Genomic DNA, 19118 nt, shown 5'->3' on the forward strand with positions numbered 1-19118 from the left:
AAAAAAAAAAAAAACTACAATAAACTGACTCATGGAATCAAGTATTTTAAATGTATTTTAGTGCAAGTTATTTTCCCTTAGCGCTATCCCTAAGGAAGTCATTTCAGTACATTCCTTGTTCAGTGGTGTCTACTTTATTTATTTAGTTTTCTTTTATTAGAGGGCCTGCCCCTTTTTCGTATAAGGCTGTGGCCAGCACGCTGGGCATCTTGCTTCGCTGGTGATCTCAGTCTTACATTCAGGTATTTGCCCGCTTGCTGACTTATTTCTTGACCCAGTAAAACATTTTCTCCAGTGAGCACGAAGCAAAAGCACTGGGACTTTCTCGGAAACCAGCTGCCTGGTCGGAGCACTCCAGAGAGGCTGACAGCGGCCTCCTCCACAGGCGGCTTCTAAGCTTCACTTGCTAAGCAGGCTCTGAAGACACAAATGTATCATTTAGCCAGCATGCTTAATCACATCTCAGGGACAAGTAAAACCATGGAGTAGCAAGGAATGCTTTCAGTTCATCCATTTCCGGCAGTTAACGGCACCACAGTGGCAGGGGATCTTGTGCTGATCATCTTCAAAATCAAACTTATAGTCATAACAGAGCTGAAAAGATAAGACGAGCCCATTAGACTCTGTTTCATCAAATTTAGTGACTCCTTAAAAGAACTTCACCTTTAGTGCAGCTGCCATTTAAAAAATCTGGAAGAAAGATGAGTAATATCCCAGTTGGCTGCACTTAAGGGTGGATTGTGTTTGGCGTCATCAGTTTGACATTTTTTGACGTTTCTGAGAACAATCATTATTCATGATATGTCTCGCTTCAAGGGGGTTTTGTATCAACAGATTTTATGGGAAAGCAAAACTCTTTTGAAGCAAACAAAAAGCACAATCCTATTACAAGACGTCAAGCAACAAAGCAAAGTTAATTTAAAACTATTCTTATTTATTAAATCAAACCTTCTCCCCCAAAGTTTGTTTTTTAAGGCACTGAGGGCATCAAAACACTACCACAATGCTATTCATTCTTGACAATGGTCCTGTAGCGTGTGGTATCACATATACGATGTGTTGTGGCATGAATGAAAACACAATTTGACAGGCTGCCTCTTCATGCACTGCACAACACACACTGATGCACCCACTTTATCATAACTGCATCAATGCCGGAGCTTTTCAACTTTTTAACCATCGAAAATCAGCCAATCCGACTTTCAGGTAACTTTTTGAGCATACAGTTGACAATCTAAAATCCCGCCATTGATAATGCATTTCCCTCAGTTTTCCGGCATGAATTTCGGATCGCATTTTCAATACTGGGACAGTAGTACACGGTTTGGCCACTAATGTTTTGATGGCGCTGTTCTGCAGAAACAGCTGTTAGGTCTTGCTTGCTAAACTAAATACACATTGCGAGGTCTCGGTGCCTGCTCCCTGGAACTGTGGCAGATGTCCACGGGTGTTGCAATAGCAAGGCTGGCCTGTGTGTGGAGGCAAGTATAACTTTCAAAAATCCAGAATTTTTGAAAATCCGGCGTACCTCAGGTCCGAAGGTTGCCGGATTTTTGAATGTCAAGTGTATATAAAGAATGGGGCAAAATATTAGGCTTCCAGTAAAAAGGGACAGGTCAGTTTTCTGAAATCATTCACTGATCTAGGAAATATAAAAAGAAAATAACATACCTCTTCACCCCTTTGTATCCTGCGATTGGAGCTGATAATTATCTTATGTCCCTTCTCAAACGTTACCACTTCAGCCACCCAGTTAGGCGCACATGAATGGTTGATATACCTAAAAACAAAACATCAGCATTGCAAGTTATTGAACAAAAAGTACCGTAATATAATAATGCCAGTCACTTAGGCAGTCTCATTACCATCCTCAATATACAGCGCTACAAATGCATCAGACAAATTCAGCGGAGTTCTGCAGCCTTTCTCATATATATATATACACATATATACATACATACAACTATAGGCTTCATACATCACCATGGTTTATGCAATGATTTAGAAGGATGACGGGCCAAGGCTCAAAGATCTAACTGAAGTTTCCATAGAAGCTAGCTTTTGATACCTCTTGCAACTCTAAGTACTATCAAATGTGCTATGCAGATCTTTACTCTCGGTAAATGTGGCAAACAGATTAATCTACAAGGATTCCCAAGCAATGGGCTAGTCAGCACATTTGTACTGTGATATTGGCCTATTTTGGACCTCAGAATTAGGGAAGTTGAAGTCTTGTCAGTTTATGTACACCTTAAATTAGATCTGAATGCAATCATAAATTCTCAAACGATGTCACCATGTAAATTTTAAGTACATTTTTTTTTTTTATCTTTAAACCTTTCACCAAAAGAATACATAATGGTTTTACCATAAAGGTCTTTGTTCAGACACTTCCTACTGTAGGATGTCAACTAATTCCCAAATGCACTGCTGCAGTGCCACCCTCTCACATGACTGACGCACATTATATAAGCAGGGTCTACCATGGGCACTTATAGGAGCTGGACCACAGCAATAATGTATAGATGAGTCTGGGGCAAGTGCATGTAGATAAGAAATGTATGAAAGCGGTTGGAGGGGATCAGAAGCACTAAGATGCAAAAGAGCACACAAACAAGGTAAAACTTATTTATGAAGAAAAACACAGAATTTATATATGATACACATTGCAATAAAGTTTTATTCACACATTACTAACACGCCATGTGGCTGATGTAAAACTGATTAGCTGTGTGTGTTTTCTGATGCATTTTTAGTGTCTCACCCTGTAAAACTGCTCAGCATAGCCAAACCCAAGGTCTGTGCACTTCTACTTGGAACAAAGCAACAAAGTACCAATGAGCCTAAAAACTGTATTTGATCTTATTACAAACCTTGCAGGTCCTCCAGTTAATGTGGCATCAATGACATGTTCATTGTCGATACGGAACATATATACACCACGATTCTGAAACAAAAGGTTTAGGAAAAACACAGAGCTTTAGAATGAAAACTAAAACCATAGCAAACAGAAATTAAAAAAAATAATATATTCACTGTAAACACATAATACTTCCCAATCCTCCAATCATTTAGATGGACACTATTTTTCAAAGTTTATAGTGTATGCAAATCCAGGTCTAAACATTTATTATGTATTGCAATAGGCATTTGTGATTGTAGTTTAATTTTTTCAATGCATGAAGAATATTTCTCCTACCTGGTAATCATGGCATTCCTAGAACTGTCTGGCTTTCTGCAATAGGGTAAAGCTAACCCATTGCCTCCAATGCAGCGGTAGCACTACACAATGTTTGGGAATATAGGATTTCATGCCAACATGCCCCTGCAATCTGCTAACCTATCAGCTTTGTATCGGAGTTTCTCATATCACAGCAGAATATAAATCGGTCAGTTTAGGACTAAGCAAGGACACCACTGGGCTCCCATCGGCCAATGCATTGGTCCTGCGAGCCCAGATAGTTTAAAAGTCTGTGTGTGTCAACCCAGACATTTTCAAGTTTTGCTTGAACATTACCTGGAGTGATTTCAAAGCAGTTAACATCCAATATAATTCAGCATACCTGAGATTCGTACAGCTTCTCTTTTCTATTGGCTACTTCATTGCGTATAATGGTTCCAATGTATTCAATCACCATAGTGTGCTTTTCAATATCTCTAGCAGCATATAACCCCAGACCCTTAAAAAAAAAAAGATTAGGATCTTAGATACCATATAATAATATATACAAATGAGCTGATAAAAATGTATGAACAGTGCCTTCATCACACGTACATTTGGGCAAAAAGGAATGAAATAATTAAAGTGATCACAAAGAAGAAAAAGTGACACCATACTTGCCTTTTCAGCAGTAATGTCTTAAAATGCTGCAGGGATGCTGCCATGTGATGTGTTGCAGGTATGCTGAAGTAACAAGTTGGGGTGCCATTCAAAATAAGTTTCCACAATAAGAAAGTATGGGAAAGACCTTAAGCTAAGCTTGGAAATAACCTTAAAGTCTATGAAATTTATTGCATTGGAAAACAGGGCCAATAAATTAGCTTTCAGTGTGTGTTCTTCTACTGCCCCAAAACATTACTGACAAGTAATATATATGCAATGAATAACCTGACCGTAGCGATAAAAATGGACACTTAGCCCCTATACCTGCCTGGAACATGTATTGAAGTTTATTGGCTACACCAGACTTATGCTAGGCTTACACTATGTAGTTTTCCTCCCCCTGATATTTCCTCTTTTTTCATTTTCTGATATTTTCAGTCAATATTCCAATATTAATGATAATCACTTTCAACCCATTACAAGTATCTGATGCACCACCAATTTGTTCAATATCTGATTGGGCAATATTATGTTTTTCACTAAAAGCGAAACACAAAAAATAGATATGATTTTAAAGAAAATCATTCAAGGGAATCACAATGCCCGAAAATAGGTTGACCGCTTAAAACTCGTTGAATTGATCCAAACTAAAGCTTTTCTTTTAATTATACTGTTGTTGTATATTGTGTCTTGTCAGTCTTTATTTATTTTAATGCAGCCACCACACTCTTGTGTAGAGATAAAACCAACCTGAATTCGAGACCTAGCTAGGTACACATTGGACTTCCATTCAGTCTTCATTTTCCGGTACTGAGAGGATTTGGAATGGACAAACTGCTTGCTGTAGGGAGCATTTAGTTCTCCTGTAACTGTGCTCTGAAAGGACTTTGAAGTGCTGGTGCTGTTCAAGGTGTGAGGCCTGTAAATGGTCACAACGCCACAAAAATAAAGAAAACACTGAAGATTACTTTTGCTTTAGGTATACAGTAAATAAAAAACAAGCCAGTGCAGACAACACAGCAGCAGTATAAACACACAAACAGATAAAGAGCAAGACAACAGAGACAGAAAAAACAACATAAAGGAGCACACACAGCATTAGACACCTGGGCTATGTGAAATGAAAAGAAAATACCTTAACACGAACCTCTTCACATGATTATTCATCTTGGGCTCGGAGCGGGCGCACCCAGAGGGATTGATGGCCAGAGGGAGCTCCATCAATGGGTTCCGCCCATAACGGAAAGTGTATTTTTCGCATGCCTCAACTCCAGGGAGCTGCAGAATGGAACAAAAACCAACAAACACACATAAGGAACCTAAGTACAAGGATGCTATTAAAGATTTTAATTCTCTAATATTTTAAGATTGTTCATGTTAGATGATGAGGGAAAGTAATTATTTTTTTTTTTTACTACACTAACTCCTTAATCCTTTACACACTTCTAACTCCTTGCAATTTTCTTCATACTTTATGTAAGTGCTACAGATTTGTATGATTATTTATTGGATTTATCCAGCAAGAGCAGGAAGAATGGAAAGGGGAGATCGTTAGTGGAACCTAAACGCTTCTGAATTCTGTAGTATAGGGGTCTATCCATATACAGAAGAACCCCGGTTATCCGGAAGTCAGATAACCGGAACCCGACAGCTCCGCTTTCTTGATTGATCCTGCAGCCCTAGCAGAGCTGTGGCGTGTGTTCTGCATCCAAGAACACATACCACAGCTCTGCTAGAGCAGCGGGAGCAATCAAGAGAACAAAGCTGTTAGGAGAGCAGAGTTCCGCTGATTGCTCCGCTCCGTGATTGCCTGAGAAAAAGGAAACCCGGATAATGGCCCAAGCGTCATCAGGGTTTCCCTTTTCTCGGCTATTCAGCACTGGAGGTGAATGGGGGCAAGTCTTCCCATTCAAGTCTAGTGCTGAATGGCTGAGTAACCTCAGTTAACTGCGAACTACACTTTCCTGGAACCATCCATTCCCCGTGGGTGCCGAATAAGTGAGGTTCTACTGTATATGTTTAAATAACAGCAGTAAATTAATAACCTGCGGTCCGTTGTGTGCAAACCAAACACAATCATACTGTAGGGCAGTCTTCCAGTCTCATCAATGGAACAATAACAGCAGCAGAATCATTTGGAGAAACAACTACTAAAAACACATACCGATTCTGCGATCCTTGCAACTGCAGATACGGTTAAGCCCAAAAGATCTTCTCCTTTCAGGTAAATTGGGAACAGTCTGAGAATTTCTGAATTCTTCCTGCAGTTTGCCACAGGTTCCAGAATTTTGTCCCAAACTCCTGAAAAACAATGTAACAGTAATATCTTGCAATCTTTTTACAACTTCATACACCGTTGTTTAGTCAAGTTTTGGATACCTGGCCATCATACATGTGTGAGCTTATCAAAGATCAGTAAGGGCAGGTACAAAATGCACCCTTTTTCACAGCTAGCCTGAACTTTTGGACAGTTAATATTAGCATACACATTGTTTTGAACAAACTATCACATTAATAGTTAGTTAGAATAAAATCAATTATAACCTACTAAATGGCTTTTGGAAACATATATATGTTGTTCTGCTATCAAATCCCCTGAGGAAGCTGTGGTTACCACAAAACGCGTTGGTACTGTTTATTACAGTCTGTTAGCTCTTTTGCAATGTACGATATATTGTGATTCAAAGCCATGTGTTTAACGTTTTATTGCTAGTTAAGTATATTTTGTATGTTATCAGAAATAAAAATAATGTTTTTTTACACATTGTTATGCCAGTAACTCCCTGCTTATGTCCACTAAATCTGAAGGTTTTCCCCTCTTGGTTCTAATCTACTAAATGGTTCTAAAAGTCCTCATTTCTGCTAGTAATGTTTGTGTTTAAAACATTGAGAAGTTAAAAAGGAGAAATAAGATTTTTATTTTCAATGTGTACATTATTTCAAGGTGCACATAACTAAAAAACTAAATAAATAGGAGACAAACATTTAATACAAAGGTCATCCTAATAAACAATTAGATCCTTGAAACAAGATGAAAATACTGGTTTCTGTCATTGCTGACGTTTCTTAAAAATGCAACTTTCAAGGTTTGATTTCCTTGAGTCACTGAATGAGAAGAGTTTACAGCTTGTAACATAAAAGCATAAAGTGCTTTCCTTTCCTTAAAATAGAACAAATGGCGGACTTAAATATACAAAATTTTGTCAGATTTTATTGTAGAAGAGACTTTGTTTTATTCTTCTGCAACAAAAGGAGATTGTGGGTACTGCAGAGTTCTGTAGGGGTTTCTTGGGCAAATCTGTATTAAGCCAGTGCCGAGGAAGGTAGTAAAGCCAAATTATGGATGACGGTATCATGCTATATCTGTCCCATTATATGGAACCAATGTACCTCCAAAACCCCAACAGCTATTTCATAGAACACACACATTTACTTGCATAGTTCTCCCCAGAGGTTTTTAGCCGGTTGCTCCATCCGGCTGATTTGGGCCAAACACCACAGTGAAGGGCCACTTGGTAAATGAAACGAGGAGGCAGAGCCAGGAAGTGCAGATTTAGCGCAGAAGTGGAGAATATTGTAGATTTTAGAGGTTTAAAGCACTATTCATTGGGTCCAGTGCATGTGCAGGTAAAATTTAAACACAGCATCCCCCCAAGAAAAAGTGAATTTGGTCTTTAACAGTTAATATTTTTTTTGTGCCTTGGCCTGTTACCATTTCCCTTACCTTTTGGTGTAGAATCAGTCAGAACCAGGTCTTCATGGCCCTGTTCATTGACTCTGATGACAAACAATGGCAACCCATCTTTCTCTTCAATGGAGCAGTGATAGCGGCAGCGCCTGTTTGCATAGCGCATGCTCCAGTACAACCTGCTGGCTTCATATCCCACTGGGAATAATGCTGTTGCAGAGTGGAAGTCCTGCATCTGCTGTGGAAGCAGCTGACCAATTGCGCGAAAGATAAGACTCCCAACACGGAAAGTGTGGTCACGTTCACCGCGCTGAACGATGCTTGCAATTTGTCGCACCTCATCACGCTGAACGTAAACCCTACGAAAGACTGCAAAATAAGTCAGTTCTTGCTCATGAGCTCCCTTTGGCTTGTGCATGGGGCAAAGCATAGTCTTGTCTTTAAAAAACATGCATTGTGCTTTTATTGCACAGGTGAAGTGGTAAATATTGGTGCACCTTAACCTGTGGCAACCGCTGGTGGCTCCCATTTTATGACAAAATACACACTTCATCTGCAGACCTCGTCTTAATGCTAGTTCCACATTAATTAAGGCACCAGCCTGTGTCTCATAGACCTCAGTGGACCAAAGAGCACAGTTTAGGTGGACCCAAAGGTCAAGGTCCAGGTTGAGAAGCCTTGCAGGTCCATCTGTCATTCCATCACCTTCTTCGTGGCAGAAACAGCATTTTCTAAAATCTTTGGGCATCGGATCTGGCTTTAGTGATGTCCCCAGCTTTTTCAAAAATTCATCTATATCATCTTCACACTGAGGCTTGAAAGGCATCTTGGGAATAACTATTTGAATATTCCATTTCTTCCACTTCATTCCCCTCCATTTCTTACTGAGAGGACGGGAATCATCAAAACCACTGTGCACGGCTCTGGGCCTTGGTTTTAATTTCACAGTGACTTTCAGTTCATCAGGCTTTGCCTCGACTTTTGCACTTTCAAAAGCAGCCGGAGGAAAAGATAAAGGAGGAGATGAAGGTGGAGAAGCCTTCTCCTGCAGCAGAGGAAGGCAATGAACATCCAGGGTGGAAGTGTTGTTACTGTATTGATGGCAAGACTTTGGTTGAGGTTCCTTGGACAAAGCAAGTGTTAAGGAATGGTTCTGGTTCTAAAAAAAATTAAAAAACAAACAAGGTATTAAAGGGATAGTATGTGCAAACACCCAGTAACAATATTATAGACACAACATTGTCATAAATGTTTATAAAGATGAAATATATACAGAGGCTATTTTTAATTGGGTCAAAGCAACACAAATGACAAAGCAGAAATGTATAAATCTTCTCATCCTTTGACGGACGTTCAAACCTGGACTAGTCCAGCATACGGTCTGCGGGCTATTACTTGGTCCGTCAAAGCGGTTTTGCGTGCCCCGTAACTGACACACAGCAGGCGCTCACTACTCTAGCTTGTGAACAAAAGTGCCACAAGAAGGCTTCATTCGCTTCCTCTGTTGTAGGTACCATCTGTCACAGCCCAGCAGAAGTAATGAGCAATGAGAGACTTTCTGGCCAGCATCGTTTGCAAGTTACAGCGGGGAGTGTCTGCTGTATATTAGATGTGTGTATGTGGGTGATACATGTTTATGTGAGTAAAGTAGAAAAGTTTTATGGGGTATGGCTGTGCTATGGATGGTTTGGTGGAATAAATTTTAGGGGGTGTTATTCACTATACTATAGACCCTGCACAATGTTAGTTACATGCATCTGACCTCTGCAAGTTACCCACACACACCTGTAAGTGTAAATACTGCAGCATGTGTGCAAAAGTTATCAAGTAGGCTCACTTTTTGTGTCCTCTACCAATATACCAAGCAACTTGGCCATGTCCATCTTTTGGTGTGGCATGCTGTAAACACTGTTACCATAGTTTTAATCATTTTGGTGTTGGAAAATATGGGGTCTGCCACCAGAGGAAAAAGGATGGAAACCCTGGTTTAAAAAGATCTCGAAGAACACGAATGCTGGGGAAATGTATGCATTTGGTTGCTTTTCAAGGCTACTGTGCATGACTTGATAGAAAAATGTTCTGTCTGTGCTTGTTGCTTGTGGTAATTTGTTGCCTGCCATTATCTTAGTTACCTTGTTCTCATTGCACTTGGCATGTGCTGCAGAATACAGCAAAAAGCAGTTGTTGCTGCAGAAGACAAGTTCACCATCCATCTGCCCAGGGCTAGGAAGAAACTCCTGTGACACATAAATATTGGTTAGGGGAAAAGCAAATTATTGGCATCTGGTTTAGTACACAGCAATTATCTTTTTAAAGACACGTGCTGTGCTTAAACAGGGCTTTAGTAAAGTACACAGTCAAGAGAAAAACTACACTTTTTAAACTGTAAAGTTTTACATATCAGAACTTGATAAAAACAAATCATCTGCTTGTTATCAGGTTAAATTATTTAACCACCTGAGCGTTACACTGAGGTCTAGATTTCTGTTCCAAAAGCATTAGTTTTTCATAAAATTTTTTTTTTTTTTTAAATTGTAGACCTGTAACTTACAGAAATATGTCCGAACAGGGTTCTAGTAGAAATCACGAATATAAAAAATGTTTGAAACAATCATGTAAAAAAAAAAAAAAAAATTATTTTTATTAAAATTAAATAAAAGACACAAAAAGTCAGCTTACACAAGAATACATAAATAAATGAAAAATACGATAATTCGGTATACTGTATAGTAATATATTTTTCTAAAACACCTCCCTAGTGTCCGTCACATACCTATAGACAAAACCACATAAATATATTTTCTATTATTTTGTATTGGATACAGGACTTTGTATTCAATCCAATACAAAATGAGAACAAAAATTCAAACTCTCATTTTGTATTGGATTGAATACAAACTCCTGTATCCAATCCAATACAAAATGTGTTTGAATGAGTTTCAGTTTGAATTTCCCGCACACGCGCCGACATCTTCGTACGCGCCGACGTACACGCACGGGGGGAGAAGAAGCCGGCCGGCTTCTTCCCAGAGAGGACACCCGACGCTGGAACACAACGATGGATGATCGCAGCGGGACCAGGTAAGTGATCGATAAACCCAAACTTTTCTCACTGTATTTTCATACAGTGAGAAAAGTTCAGGTTTAACGATAATTGTGACTTTTTGAAGCCCGTACCAAGGTCGGGCTTATCGCTTAGGTGGTTAAATTAAATCTCAGGTGAAAAACACCACAACAGACTGCACTGTATCGTTATTTATGTAACAAAAATAAAGCCAAATTAGGGAAGGAGATTCAGCCTATAGAACTAAGCAAAAACTTGAAATAGTCCTTTTCTGCAAGACTTTATCAGTGTCTCACATCATTGTGGAGAAATTTCGGTCCACTTTGCTTTATAACATTGCTCCAGTTCAATAAGGCAATTAGTACATGCACCGCAAAATTAATGCCCCACCACAGCATTTGGATCTGGTTGAGGTATGGACTTTGACTAGTTTTTTTTTTTTTTTTTCACAGTGAAAATTTTTTCTCATTATTGAAGAATGAACTTAAAATTGTTTGTAAATTAGTTTATAAACATTCCCAGATTTCTGGGCAGCAACAATGCCTTTTTAAAATCATTGCTGGTGTTGTTCCTTTCTGGCATTGTATTTACGACAAACCTGAGTGCTCCAGATCAGCAAACTGTGAATCTCCTGCTTTCATAGAGGGTCTATTAATCAAGGGTATTTGAATTAGTAGCACCTGGCTTCTACCTACCCTCCTAATTCCTATAGCAATAAGGGTGTACCTATTTTACATACTGTCAAGCATGTGCAAATCTAGGATTCAACACAAAGTTGTGATACATACCCGTTTAAGAGAATTGAAATCCTTAACAGATTTTCGAACGCCACTTCCTAGGACCACAACCTTGCAGTGGCAGCACCATGAAGGCCTAAGAGCTGCAGAATCCCCCAGGTTAGGAGTATTGTTTCTGCATCCTGGCATACCTGAAAATAATATAGGACAAGCAATTAGAGCAAATCTTCCCTGCTAGGCTTCTATTATCAGACATCCTTCGTCGTTTTCACTATAAAGTAACTTAAAATGTATAAAGTAGGGAAGGGTTAGTAAAGTCTATCAAGGGTCTTTGTTGACGGTGGGGAGATTCACCCCCTTTATTTTTTCTGGTGATTATTTCTACTGAGGAGCAAAGTTAGGTGAAACTCAAAACTTTGAGCCATCATCAAAGCAAAAGGTAAGGGGAAATGATTCAATGGCTACACCTGTTTTGGGCACAACTCTCTGAGATCAAAATTTCGTTCACTTTTGAGAAATTTCCTCTCTATTCATGTTGCATCCTTAGGAAAGTAAAAGAAATCTCCATAGAAGGGTGCCGACAAAAAAAAAAAAAAATAAAAAAAAATAAAAAAAAAAACACATTGTGCTTTTAACACAAAAAAAACATTTTGGCTGGGCATATACTTTAGAGGTACATAAGCAAACAAAGAGGACTACCACTGCTGGGCAGATCTCTTCATTTCTTTAAAAGGTAAGTGTCCACCTGAGTTCTTTGTGTCTGAATATCAATTTAAAAAGGCCAAGCGTGACAGAAATGCAGCACCACACACGGGGGACCAAATGCAGCCTCTGAACTGCCATGTGCACTGCTCAATAAGGTACAGGAAAATAATGCTTTACACATTTTCCTTGAATGCTCTGGGTCATGATCTAAAAGTGGAGTTCCTAATAATTGATCTTACATATTGGCATTGTTGCTAATAATTGTTTCAATTTACAGAAGGATGCATTAGATTTTTATGCTACACAACACAACACAATTACAGAACTCACCACTATTATTTGGTAAGAATGGTAAACTGTGAGACTTCATGGCATAAGGTCCGATAAACCTGGCTGGAGGTATGGCACCAAGCCTTGGGCGGTGGCGTAACAGGTGATGTCGGTACTCCATACTAGGGTGCATACTGTGACCATTCATTAGGATGACAGAAGAGTCTGGAGCGCTGCTCACTTCATAGCTGGTGGGAATGTGGACTTGTAGAAGATCTGCAAAAGCTGAGACTACCCCACTGATGTTCTGTACAGATAAAAGTTATCATACTTATGAGAAAACGGACACAGGCCAGGGACACAGAAACATAATGAGGGGGTAATAACATGAGCTGACCTAAAGTCCGATTTTGGACCAATTACCCTATAAGTTGAAATACAACTCAAGGTTTAGGGTTTCCTGTGTTTGTGGTATATAAAGAAAAGTTTTTATTCTCTGTATTCCTTAGTTATCAAACGGTCCAAAGAAATAGACACAGGGGGGAGCTTGTGAGGGCAGAAAAACATCCATGAACTGGATGTACACTTATAATGACAACATACAATCATAAAAGAAATAATATTACAGGGCAGAAAAACATAAACCATATGAAAGGTAAGTTACCTCAGCAGCAGTAGGATGCAGGGTGATTGCCACAGATATCATGTCCGATTTAGGCCCATTGGGTGCATGGGTAAAGTGTGAGCCAAAAAACAGGGTACCAGGTTCTCTCTTCATTCCACAGTCCCTGGCCTCGGATCCTAACAAAAAAAAAAAAGCCCAGAGGTACAGATAAGGGAAAAAATGTGTCTGTCTTAACCCTTTGTGTAACAGATGAATATAATGATGTAAAAAAAAAAAAATCCAGTATTTACTGTGGCACAGTGGCATTTGGACTGCAAATGAGGTATGAGGCCAACTATTAGCTGATACTCTATAAGCGGAGGTAACCTAAACACCTCCAACAAACGGTAAGATGTAAATACTTACTTTCACAAAGTAAGTATTGTTACGAGAGAATGTTATCTTTCTACCAAGGTAAGACATAACTGATATCTACAGACCTGTCACCTGCATTATGCAGTGCCTTTTTGATAATAAAATGTGATGTTAACACGTTAAATAAAATAAAAAAATTAAAAACAATTACAAATATTTAAATATGTTTAAAGAATATCACTTGAACTACACTATAAAAAAAAAACAAGAAGTAATAAAAGCATTATGTTAGGTATACAACAAAAAAAAAAAAAAAACTGTTGCCGCGCACGTATTTTGCACACAGTATCTCAATTCTTAACTGTACTCCCATTTAAAAATCAGTTGTGCAAATATTGTTGTTTTATTTTTATTCAACAGGTTCACTGCACTCTGCACACTCTTAGAAGAAAAGAAAGTGGTGAATGTTTTTCTGGTGGTGGGGGTGTCTAAGGAGGTTAATAAAAGTTAGGCTAATTGTATAAAGACAAAGGAATACCTTTTCCTGTGCTGCTGGGGAGGATTGGAATGATAGGAGATGGTGCTGGATCTGGAGGCTCCTCCTTTACAAGTGACAAATCTGGGTACCTGCTAATTTCCATTCCAACCACACTCTCAGGAGATGAGGAGGGTACAAAGCTGTCAGGACTGTCCCTGGCATCACAGTGATCCTGAACCCTGCTGAATATTAAAGACAAATGAATGGTTTGTTTAAATATACAGACAACCTTGCTATTCATCGTAAACAGTATCTTTTTTATAATAAAAGTATCAGAATTCAGGCTTAAAGTAAACCTAAAATCAAATTTTTACTTTACATAAAAGGATAGACAACCCTTTTATAAATATATGAGTATGTGTGTGTTGGAAATCATTTGTTAGGTAATTGTCTCGGGACTTCAGTTGTAAGAATAATTAGCAACCATTCCCGGGACTGTACATCTGCAGCAATAGTTTAGAGGGAATCTAGATTTTATTTCATTTTCACACTGAGACTGCAGCAAGCATTGGAGCACCCGACTTCCACTGGAGATATGGAACCCCCAACATGGATGTATAACTCACCATGAGATACAAGAAGGCTGTAATACATTTGGCCTGTTAGATTCCTGCGGTCATTGATAAATTTTGCTTATATGGTTTTATTTATCAAAATGTCAACAAGGGTTATCAACATTCTTGGTGGTAATGATAACCATTGTTAATATGCTTTAAAATATCACCATTTTGAAATTTCAGCATTTTGACAAATCTTTATTTAGGTCACATTTAGCATACTTTATTGGCAGAGGATGGCATATAAACCTAATCCTATTCATTCTCTACTTTCAAAGTGCTTTACATTACAATGAAAGTTTCTATCTTTTGCTTGTGTTGGTATTAGATACATTCTTCAGCTGCCAACGATAAAGCTGATGTCCTAAACCCTTCATGCTTTTCTGACACCTTTCTGTGTTTTCCTGTAATCTGTGGTTTGATCATATAGGTAAAGCTTGCCAAGTAAGATAAGAGTACTGGCTCACCTCAACTCTTCCTGATTATTGTGGGGTGGTGTAGGTAATGAAGCTGGGACATCCACTGATTTCGGTCCCTGAGTTATAGCTCTAGACAAAATATCATCTTGGGACCTGAAAGGCAGGTGGAACTGTTTGGGTCCCAGAGTTTTGGTAACTGAAATGAAAAAAAGAACACAAATGTAACGATAAAAGAAGCACACAGGCCTATGATTTTATGTGTGCTATCAAACATACCATGTCCTCCAAGAATGGCAGCTTTGCCTGCCAGTTCTTCAGTGGTGGCATAACCATTCACCATCTTCTGACAGGCCACTGGAGGTGGAGTTGGTGGCAAAGAGGCTGGAGGTGTAGGTGGATTACTGAGATTATTTTGCTGTTAATACAAACATGGCAATTGTGTTAAAAATATTTGTTGAAGGAAAAAACTAAAACAAGTGAATGAATAAAAGAAAAGCACAACACTACTAAGTCCTACAAATAGTACCCAGTGTTCTTCCCAGGCCCTTTTAGTCGGGTGACCACCCAGCACTTTTCAGTAACCACCCGCCTGTTTTTGAGTGGTTACTGAACAGTTGGGTCACAATACAGGGGTTGCCACCTGCCTAGAATTTTTTGCCATCCGGCCTAAAAAAAAAAAAAAGTTGAACACTAAGTACCTATTTAAAATATTCACATTTGTTTTAAGAACATCTATAGCACAGAAATGTTACATAACAGGTATATTCTGACAGCAAAAGTTGCCTATTACCTAGTGCTAATTTCAATATTGAGTGTGCACTCGGATACAAACCTATTTCAAACATTTGTAAAAATGATTCTTCATATGGATCTCTGAGAGTTCAGCAACATGAAAATGTGTGTACCAAATTCCACATAGTCGATGTAGCAAAAAAAAAAGTGTTCCTGTGGTGTGTTCAATTATATAATGAACTTGGTTAAGTGGAATCATGTCCACTGCATCAGATCCAGTATGGATAGAAACAGATCAGGGGATTGTAAAATGGGATTTGCAGTAGTAACCCTTAACTGTAAACAAACAACAAACACTATCAGTATCTAAAATACCAGTTGTGCATAAGGATGCTATTTTTGAATATTTCCTAGGCTCATCTAAAGTATTCAGGATTAAACTTGCCATATATATATATTCATCTTCAAGCAAAAAGAAAAGATAATATCATTCTACTACATTTAGCTATAGAAATAAAATCAGACATAACATTATAAGTAGATATTCCACTTCTGAACAGCCCCATCTTGTGGCTAACACATTAAGAACAAGCCAAGTATTTCATAATAGCAACAGATCTGAAAGTGCCTTCCATACAAAAGACATACAATTCTTCACATTCTATTTAATTAAGTACTAACCTTGAAAATTAACTGGGAATAATAATCTGAAACCCCGTCAAGGGAGGCACAGCCGAAGGTTCCCAGAAGGCGACTCCCAGCACTTATTGCGCCAGTACCATACGGAAGAAACTGTGCAAAGTTCATTCCCACAATTGGCTCAATTAGAGGAAGCATCGAGAGTTGCTGAAAAGAAAGAAAGCAAGTAGAATCTTACTAAAATGAGCAAAAATTAATTGGTAATTTTATAGTTGAAAGAAGTTCATAGATAAAAGCATTTTAAAAAGAAAAGCTGAACTAGCGTGCACATGACTTTAAACGCAACAAAAATTGCTAAAACAAGAGTCAGTGCATGTGCAGAGCTTGTACTGCAGACACAGAACCAAGGTGCAGACTTACGTGTTGTATTTGCACATCAGATGAAAGGACTGTCGCCCCTGAAAAGCAGCTCTTTTTCATGCAACACCCTCAATTTGAAAATACACAAGCAACTTTTTTTTTAATCTTTTATGCATATTGAAGCAAATTGTGTAAAAAGAAAAAAAAAAATGACAAATATACACACAATTAGAAGACAGTCACAAATTCTAATCACAATAATTCATGTGCGAGATGTTCATTGAAAGGAATAAAACAGCTGACCAGTAAATGGAATTTGAAAGAAAGTGTTATGTCTACCTGTTTTATATGAGTGAAAGTCTCAGAAGAGGCAAATATAGGTTTTTGCTCCTCTTCTTTCTTCCTTTTCTTGGAGCGAGGGGCAGCCTTTTCTGCACTTCTCTGAACCCTCTTGTTTCTTGGTTTCTTCTTATCCATATCAAAATCAGTTCTTGAGAGCAGGTTCTGGTTAATATTAAAACTGACCATATCCTTATGCTCCAGAGGGTTCTAAGATAAGAAAAAAAAAAGTGTTGTTTACTTTTTTTTTTTTTTTTTTTATAAAATCAACTCAGAGGATTTACTTTCCAACAGCTAATAATGGAAACTGCTGCAAACATTTCTTCAACTGGCTTAAAAAAAAACAAAACAAAAAAAGCAGACTTAGCAGACAAGCAATAATGGGGGGATGTGGAGGCAGTTGAACAATAATAATAATGCTCCACAACAACAAAAGATACTTGATTTTACAGAATATTGAACAAACTCACCAGTGCACCTGCTGACTTTCCAGCAGACTTTACATCAATAGAACAGTCATCTGATTGTAAAGATTCTTCAGACTTCTGATGCAACATGACAGGCTGTTTCTTATTTTTGAGCAAGTGTTTTAGTAATTCATTGCCAGATTCCAGTTTTCCTGAGGGTCCAGAGGCAGGGTAGGAGCTGGTTTCTAATAAAAGTGCATTGTGCGATGTGGCTTCCTCAGTCTTTAATTCAGCTGATGAATTTTTCGACTTTGGGTCAGCTTGTTCTAGAGAATTATCTCCTTCTGTATTCTCCAGTTTTATTTCCTGATTGTTATGTTCTACTTTTGAGTCTGTTTGATCAGTGCCTTCTTGGACTCTAGGTTCCTCAACTGTACCTTTCAGGTCTTTAGTGACAAGAGGATCTTCTAAATCCACAGAATTGTTGTTTGCCGTGTTTGGTGTAGATGAGCGTATCATATCAGCTACATGTTCTTGATAACCAAGATCATTAGGGACATTAACGGTTGGTGTTGATGCCTCGGAGATGCTTGGAGTAAGTGGAGCTGTAGTATCAGACCGCGGAGTTGAGGGTGGAGACTTTAACGAGTCTGCATCCTCTTCTTTCTTCTTCTTTCGAGGCCTTTTCTTTTTTCCCTTCTCTTCTGGAATGATTTCAGAGTACAACTGTATGAGAGATTGACTAGGACTTTGAAAACTTGTGGCACCTGCCGGCCTGTCCGGTCCATTGGAACGTCCACTATCAGCAACAGGTGATGCTGAAGAAACATTTGGCATAAATGGGGGCTGACAAGATGCTTGGGGAAAGCCTGTTTGAGGCTCCTGTCTATAGGGAGAGAGCCCAAGGGATCTTTTATCTGAATTCGGTATAAAAGGAGGAGAGTTTCCCGGGGGTATTACATGCCCCATCTGTGCTTGCTGCTGTGGAGATTGTTGAAGTGGCTGTGGAACTGGCATAAAGTCATTTGGTAATTCAGAAGCAAAGAAAGGCATTTGTGACAATGATCTGTTTTTCAGGTCTGGGCCAACCACGCCTTGCTGTTCCATTTCCATCCTTTGCTGGTAAGCACGCTGACGATCTACCTCTTGCATGAGCTGTATCCTCTGCTTCTCTTGCTGCTCTCTTAGTCTTTCCTTGCGTTCCCTCTCCTGGAAAGTTTCACTAAAGGGGTTGTTGTCATCAAATTCAACCCTGGGTGGAGCATTGGGATTTGCATTAGCAGCAGGCCCTGCTACTTCAGAACCAACTGGACGCTGCATTCTTGGTGGATGTGCAAGGCTTCTAGGAGCATGGGTAGGCTGCCATCCTGGCATTCTTGGCTGTGCAGGTTGACCTGGTATTATTGGGCCTGGTGGGTGTATTGTTTGTGGATTTTGAAAGTTTGGTGGGTTCATAGGTGGTGGTGCTCCTCCAGTCACAAGTGCTTGCTGTGGGATAACCCCGGGCATTAAAGGTGCCACTGAAAACTGTTGATGCTTGTTTCTGTACTCTTCAATACGCTCTGTATGTTCTTTTTGTTGTTTTCGTATCTAAAGAAGAAAAAAAAAAATAGTAGTTATCCCTTAAAAAATGCAAACACAAACCTCAAGTTACAGTCCAGGAAAAAAGCACATCACACAAGTAATGTTATTTTGTGCCAATATCCTATTGTGGAAAAGGCTAACTAATCAGTGCGTTGTCTTTTGTAATTGGCTGGTGATGATGTCATAGATGTTCCTGCAGATCAGCTCACTATCACATGACATACCAGACCCCCACATCCAACTGCCATAATTCCTAGATTGCCACGCTAATCTGTGT

The 19118-nt window shown here is 38.9% G+C and overlaps 1 protein-coding gene across 1 annotated transcript in view; it reads right to left on the reverse strand.

The window, feature by feature from the left end:
* Window positions 1-39: 39 nt before the first annotated feature.
* KMT2C (lysine methyltransferase 2C) overlaps window positions 40-19118 on the reverse strand; it is a gene marked incomplete in the record, with an annotated part of 134348 nt that continues 115269 nt past the window's right edge. The window contains 18 exon segments of the mRNA XM_072413394.1: window positions 40-594; window positions 1672-1780; window positions 2874-2947; window positions 3564-3680; window positions 4574-4742; window positions 4959-5101; window positions 5988-6124; window positions 7548-8670; window positions 9644-9748; window positions 11364-11503; window positions 12348-12594; window positions 12952-13088; window positions 13805-13983; window positions 14829-14976; window positions 15057-15195; window positions 16194-16358; window positions 16851-17060; window positions 17321-18847. Coding sequence (XP_072269495.1) covers window positions 502-594; window positions 1672-1780; window positions 2874-2947; window positions 3564-3680; window positions 4574-4742; window positions 4959-5101; window positions 5988-6124; window positions 7548-8670; window positions 9644-9748; window positions 11364-11503; window positions 12348-12594; window positions 12952-13088; window positions 13805-13983; window positions 14829-14976; window positions 15057-15195; window positions 16194-16358; window positions 16851-17060; window positions 17321-18847 — 4962 coding nt within the window.

Source organism: Pyxicephalus adspersus, chromosome 5 (assembly GCF_032062135.1).
Source record: "Pyxicephalus adspersus chromosome 5, UCB_Pads_2.0, whole genome shotgun sequence".
In the NCBI taxonomy this organism is placed as follows: Eukaryota; Metazoa; Chordata; class Amphibia; order Anura; family Pyxicephalidae; genus Pyxicephalus; species Pyxicephalus adspersus.